The 6,608-nt window shown below is 45.7% G+C and overlaps 1 protein-coding gene across 1 annotated transcript; it reads right to left on the bottom strand.

The window, feature by feature from the left end:
- Positions 1 to 1,035: 1,035 nt before the first annotated feature.
- Positions 1,036 to 6,608, bottom strand: RPL19 (ribosomal protein L19). The gene is made up of 6 exons (XM_015420791.1): positions 6,525 to 6,608; positions 5,306 to 5,412; positions 3,422 to 3,544; positions 2,957 to 3,077; positions 2,535 to 2,645; positions 1,036 to 1,217 (listed from the first exon to the last, which is right to left on the bottom strand). The coding sequence occupies exons 1-6, from the start codon at positions 6,527 to 6,529 to the stop codon at positions 1,094 to 1,096; spliced, it is 591 nt and encodes a 196-aa protein (XP_015276277.1). The 5' UTR covers positions 6,530 to 6,608; the 3' UTR covers positions 1,036 to 1,093.

Genomic DNA, 6,608 nt, shown 5'->3' with positions numbered 1-6,608 from the left:
GCTGCCTTATTCCATCCCCAAATTCAAAATCATTATCAGGTCAGGTGAGGCAACAGCATGTCCCCGATATTGTTAAGTTTCAGGTGTTTCCAACAGTAGTAGTTCTGTGGTGTTCAGTGTTCCCTCTAAGCTGAGTGTGAGCTAGCTCAGTTTCTTAGCCTCCGGCTCACACATTTTTGTCTCGGCTCAGGAAGGAGGGCTCCAGAGTAAACTAATGGATGCAGTAGCCAAATCACTCACTCACAACTTTAATGCCTAGTAGCTCACAAAGTGGAATTTTTGCTCACAAGACTCCACAGCTTAGAGGGCGCATTCGTGGTGTTCATTTCTCATTTTTTCCTGTTTTTTATTAGTTGCTGTAGATTTGCCGGGTTGTGTGGCCGCAGTCTGGGCATTGTAGAACCTGATGTTTCGCCAGTAACTGTAACTGGCATCCTCAGAGGTATAACACAGAAAGATGGAGTACTCTCTGTGTCAAGGTGTTTTTTTCTGTTTTATTTGACTATGCCCCCAATATATAGTGCCACCCCACTTGAAACATCTCCGCTTCCTATGTGCTGATATGCAGACATATCAATGAGCTACTACTGGCACTGGGGAAATGAGGCTTGGGACATGCCCACCTATACCGTATTTTTTAACGTTAAGCCCTTCCACCTCAGCTCCAGAGGATTCCAGTATTTGCATATAAACACCTGCACCTTCTCTCTCCAAACACTCTCACAGTATGTACAGTTCCCTCTATGGCAGTTCTGGACTAGGCTCTTGGATAGTACAAAGCCCTTTGGTTACAAAACAGACGTAGTAGCATAAGTAACTTGCATGTTTGTTCAGTAAATAAGATCGGAAAAATCTGAGTTACATCAGTTATTTAAACCAACCTGCCTTCAGAGTTTTAAACAAGCTTGCAAGGATTTGCGGAATTTTTTTTTTTTGGAGAGAGAGAAGGGATCTTGGTGAACAGCTCCTCAGAAAACAGACGTCGGTTCAACCTAAATTCACCTCAAAGTTTGCTAGGGAAAGCTAGGACACATGTTGGGTCAAGAGATTTATTAGATACCCTTTGAGCACTATGTACACAGGAAGGCAGAAGTTACTTCTTAGTTTCTTCCTCCTTGGACAAAGTCTTGAAAATCTCCTCCTTCTTGGCTTGCAGGCGTTCTTCACGGCGCTTACGGGCCTCCTTGGTCTTTGACCTGCGGGCTTCAGCCTGGTCACTGGAAAATAAGGACAACCCCATGAGACATACGATAACACAAGGTTCACATTGGTACCCTTAATACATTCACTCAACTACCATGAGAATTATTTCCATGCAAACATCAGTATATCGAGGACACTTTCTCCACAGAGGGCACTCTGTCACTGGTGCTAGCAGTCTGTAGAAATCTCATCTTGCTTCCTGAAAGAAGTCAGCCAGATGCAATACTGTAACCCCCCCCACACACAAACATCCCAAGCAACCTTGACTGATAAGGCCCAGCAGGTAGTTTGATCTGCTCACACCTCTCCTGTAACCAAAAAAATCACAGGAAGGGGCAAAAACAGATCAAAGAAGTCTTATAACTCTTTACAGCATCTGCTGATTACATCAAGGAGTAATTCACACATGAAATTCACTGCCACAGGAAGTGGTGGTGGCTAGAAGCACAGACAGCTTGAAGAAGGGACTGGATAAACATATGGAGCAGAGGTCCATCAGTGGCTATTAGCCACAAGGTATAGATGGAACACTCTGTCTGGGGCAGTGATGCTCTGCATTCTTGGTGCTTGGGGGGTAACAATGGGAGGGCTTTTGGAGTTCTGGCCCCACTGGTGAACCTCCTGATGGCACCTCGGTTTTGGCCACTGCAGGACAGACTCCTGGACTGGTTGGGCCATTGGCCTGATCCAACATGGCTTCTCTTATGTTCTTAGTGCTACACTGGTTTCAAATGTACTGTCCTAGAGGAAACAGGCAAAAGGCTAATCTAATCCATTTTCTTTAATAAAATGTGTTACTCTCTGCTAACTATAACTGATCACTGGGTTATTTTGGACCAGTCCTGTCAAGGTATAGGCTTAAGAACTCTTTTCCGTATTAAGGTTACAATATTTTTTAGAAGAAAGAGAAGAAAAAAAAAGATTGGATTTATACCCCGCCCTTCACTACCTGAAGGAGTCTCAGAGCACTTTACAATCTCCTTCCCCTTCCCCTCCCCACAACAGACACCCTGTGAGTTAGGTAAGGCTGATAGAGCTCTTTTGAGAACTGCATGTGGAGAAGTGGTGAATCAAACCCAGTTCTCCCAGATTGCTGACCACTACACCAAACTGGCTCTCCATGAAGGAAAAAATGTAGGAAGTTAGGATCATAAACTGCTCCAGTCTCTCTCTCAGTTCCTTAGCCTGTTTCTCATTTTTATTGGGCGTACCTATCTAAGTGCTGTTCTTTCTTAGGGAGGAGGAAAAGAAAATTACCACCAAGAAATGGGTAGCTATGTGAAAATTTTGAGCAAAATGCCCGTCACGGTAGCGAATAAGAAAACACTTACGCCAGAAGCTTCTTGCGAGCCTTATCTGCCTTCAACTTGTGGATGTGCTCCATCAGGATCCGCTTATTCTTGAACACGTTGCCCTTCACTTTCAAGTACAAGCTGTGGTACCTGAAAACAGCAGACCACAGCAAAGAATGAAGGTGCCTTTCGAAGGAACGTGTGTATAAAAATAAGGTCCAAGCAGCTTTGCTATAATGGTGCCTCAAATTCTACGAAACCAAAAATATTAAAACCCAACACGCTATTTGGGAAGCCTGCATAAGTTGGCCTCAATAGCTCCCCCCATCCCCATAAAAGATTTGCTGCTCAGTGATTAATACTTGCTGAAGAGTTAGGCTGATCTGCAACCAGATAATCCTTAAACTTTTCTAGACAGGCCCATTTCCACTGGAGAAAGCACGTCCATTTCCTAGACTTACATATGGCGATCGATCTTCTTGGACTCCCTGTACCTCCGAAGGAGACGCCTCAGAATTCTCATCCTTCTCATCCAGGTAACTTTCTCAGGCATACGGGCATTCGCCGTACCTTTTCTCTTACCTGGAGAGTAACAGAGGATGATATTAAACAAATCAGCTTATATGACACAGTAGAAAAGAGCAAGAATCCAATAGCACCTTAAAGACTAACAACATTTGTGGCAGGGGGAGGAGCTTTCCTGAGTCACCGCTCACTCACGAAAGCTCATAGCCTTCCACAAATGTTGTTAAATCTTGCTACAGAAAGACTAGCACTGCTATACATCTTGATCTATGTGACACAGTTGGCGAAGCAGAGACCCAAACCATTACTCAGTGCCGCTAGGCAATTCCTGCGGGTGATCTTTCCAAACTCAATTCCTTCTACTACATGAGAAATCAAAGAAAGGGGAAACTGATACTTACCAATGCCCATGTGCCTCCCCTTCCGGCGGGCCAAGGTGTTCTTCCTGCACCAAGCACGCGAGTGAACAGTAACAGGCTTGCGGATAATCAGACCATCTTTGATCAGTTTCCTGATTTGCTGACCTAAGGCATACAAGAACAACAACAACTGACAATTAATTAACACTTCCGAGGAGGAGAAATGTATCTGTCTAGTTTACATATTCAGAAACGCCAACTGTTATAGAATGCTGCACCCAGGGTGTTGACCAGAGTGAGTTGTAGGGACTGTCAGTCTTGGCCCATCTATACTGACTTCCAATTTGTTTCCAGGCACAATTCAAGGTGCTGGCCTTGTCCTTCAAAGCCTTATATGGACTGGAACCAACATGCCTGAAGGACCACCTCGGCCCTTAGGCACCCGTCTGAACTGACCATTATGGTCCTCTTTGGCGGCCCTGCTTTGGAATTCCCTGCCTTCTGAGATCGGGAGGGTGGCAACCTGGGAGAGGGTCTTCTCAGTCATGGCACCAAAGCTCTGAAACTCTCTCCCCAGGGAGATTCCGTCTGTCCCCTTCTGCTGCCATCTTCCACCAGTGGGTGGAGACCTTTTTTGTTTTGTTTGGCATTCCTTACTTATGTTTATTAGCTTCTATGACCAAAGGTCTTAAGCTCAATTATAAAAGATGAATATACAACACTGGCCTCATAATACGAACTTTACAATAAAAGTTTACAGTTGAAGTAATCAAATCTAAAAGATCTAAAATGTTAAAACAGAAGTCATTAATAAAACTATAATTCATTTAAATACTCATTTAAATCATAATAACTAGGTGCATACCAAATTCTGTTACAGTTGGGTCAAGCCAGATTTCTGTCGCTTTACAGATAAAACTATCATTAAAAATTTAGTAACAGAATAAGTGGTTTCAGGATTAGTATTAGTTTAGCAGTCTTTCAATGATCTTTCCTTCCAATGTTCTATGGCTCGTGCATATTTTAACTGCGTTTTTTACTCTTTTAAAAATTGTTTTAACGATGTATGTATTAGAGGAGAAGAGGAGGAGATTGGATTTATACCCCGCCCTTCACTACCTGAAAGAGTCTCAGAGTGGCTTACAATCTCCTTTCCATCCCCCTCCCCACACCGGACACCCTGTGAGGTAGGTGGGGCTGAGAGAGCTCTTTTGAGAGCTGCCCGAGAGAGCCGCTCTGAGAGAACTTGTGACTGACCCAAGGTCACACCAGCAGCTGCATGTAGAGGCACAGAGAATCAAACCCAGTTCTTCCAGATTAGAGTCTGCGCTCCTAACTACTACACCAAACTATTAGCTACCTTGATGGCCCTTCTAAAGGCAGAAAGGTGGGATATAAATGTTGTAAATAAAATAAACTGCTTTGAACTCCCAACAGTAGTATTACAAGTCTGCCCTTCTATGGCTTCCTTTTCTCTATTCACCTAACACAATCTTATTTGGCCCAACTAAATGAAAATCTACCAGATAAGCAGATAATTTTCAAGGTGCTTGCTTATGCAGTTGTTTTCTGTGTATTTAATGGCAACACTCTAGACAACAACCTGATGTTCAGCTAACAAAGGGTTCGCTGAGAAATAATTTCTCCTCAAGTCTCCTCTCCATTACAGAATGAGAAAACACCTCCGTTGTCCAATGCCAGTTACTAGAGTCTGGAGAAAAATTAATAGGGATATGCCAACAGAGTCTTCAGTACCTAAGTGGAGTATTTATTATGCTTCCCCTCTTCATCAACCAATTCATTTCAAAAACTGCAACAAGGAGTATCAGGCTAAAAGTGTCGTAAAGCAGTCCACCCCCTCCAGAAATCGAGCCGAACAGAAGCACTGCAGCACATGACTTACAAACATGGCTAGCTACCACTTACGAGAGTTTGCATTTGCAATTTCATTAGTCTCATTAGGATCCAGCCAGACTTTTTTCTTGCCACAGCGCAAGACGCTGGAGGCCAGCCTCTTCTGGAGCCTGAGCATACTGGGGACAGAAATCAAAACACACAGGTTAGATATTTCAGAGAAGGAGAACCTGAGGCTGGGGGGGGGAATGTAGACTGGAATTCATCATGTACAAGTGGGAACTCGCAAGGGCCTTGAGTGCTGCGATCTCATGCACTAAATGACGCACTTCCAATTCACTTCCAGTGCACTTTCCAATTGGATTTTACTGCTGACTCTTCTGCATTCTCATTTTTGTCACAGGCTTGTGCCTATTGCTTTGCGCACCCCCCCCTTCCACAAGTGTTTTGCTCCCTCTGTGACTACTAGAGAGATCGAAACACATGGGGGGGGGGAGAAACTCTGAAGCAATAGGAACACATGAGTGATGAAAACAAGAATGCAAGAACAGTTAGAAATTGCACTGAAATTGGATTGGAAGTGCATTATTCAGTGTGTCTGTGATCCCAGCCAAGGTCTCAAAGCCGACTGCTAGTTTGGCATTTGGCAAAGTGAAGGAAGCCTCACAGAACCCGGACCAATAACCTGGACTGCACTTCAGGAACAAGAGATCTGGTAAAAGTTTCCCTTGCTCGAAAGCCAGTCGAATCCGACTGTAGGGATGCGGTGCTCCTCTCCGTTTCCAAGCCGAAGAGCCACCACTGTCCAAAGACGTTTCTGTGGCCATGTGACTGGCATGACTAGACGCCGAGGCGCACAGAACACTGTTACCTTCCCGCCCAAGCAGTGCCTATTTATCTACTTGCAATTTCTTGCTTTCGAACTGCTAGGTTGGCAGGAGCTGGGACCACTCCGTCATGCGGCACCCGGGTCTCGAACTGCTGAACTACCAACCTTTCGGTCCGCAGTTCAGCGTCTTAACCACTTGAGCCATCTGCAGCTCCTAAGAAATCTGTAAAGACCCCAATTTGGGGCCGTTGCTAGGCCACGCCTTTTTGGAGCCCCCCCCCCCGGCCAGGCCTCCATCGAACCGCCGCCTTTCTTCGCTTCCCTCCCTTCACGAGGCTCCCGCCGAGCCCGGCTAAGCCCCCCTCCGCTTTCCCTCCCCCGGCCGAGCCCCTCATCGCTCCCGAGGAGACGCGTCTCGCCCTTCCCCGCGTCTTATTCCCCCCGTCCGCTCCAGCTCCGCACCTCATGGCGGCCGCGCCCACGGCCCTGAGAGGAAAGAAAGGAAACGCGCAAGCGCCGGCCCGTCTTAGTCACGTGTCAGCGGGC

Source organism: Gekko japonicus, unplaced genomic scaffold (genome assembly GCF_001447785.1).
Source record: "Gekko japonicus isolate JY-2015 unplaced genomic scaffold, Gekko_japonicus_V1.1 scaffold1849, whole genome shotgun sequence".
Classification (NCBI taxonomy): Eukaryota; Metazoa; Chordata; class Lepidosauria; order Squamata; family Gekkonidae; genus Gekko; species Gekko japonicus.
The sequence above is the reverse complement of the archived record's forward strand: the minus strand, read 5'-3'. Positions and strand labels throughout refer to the sequence as shown.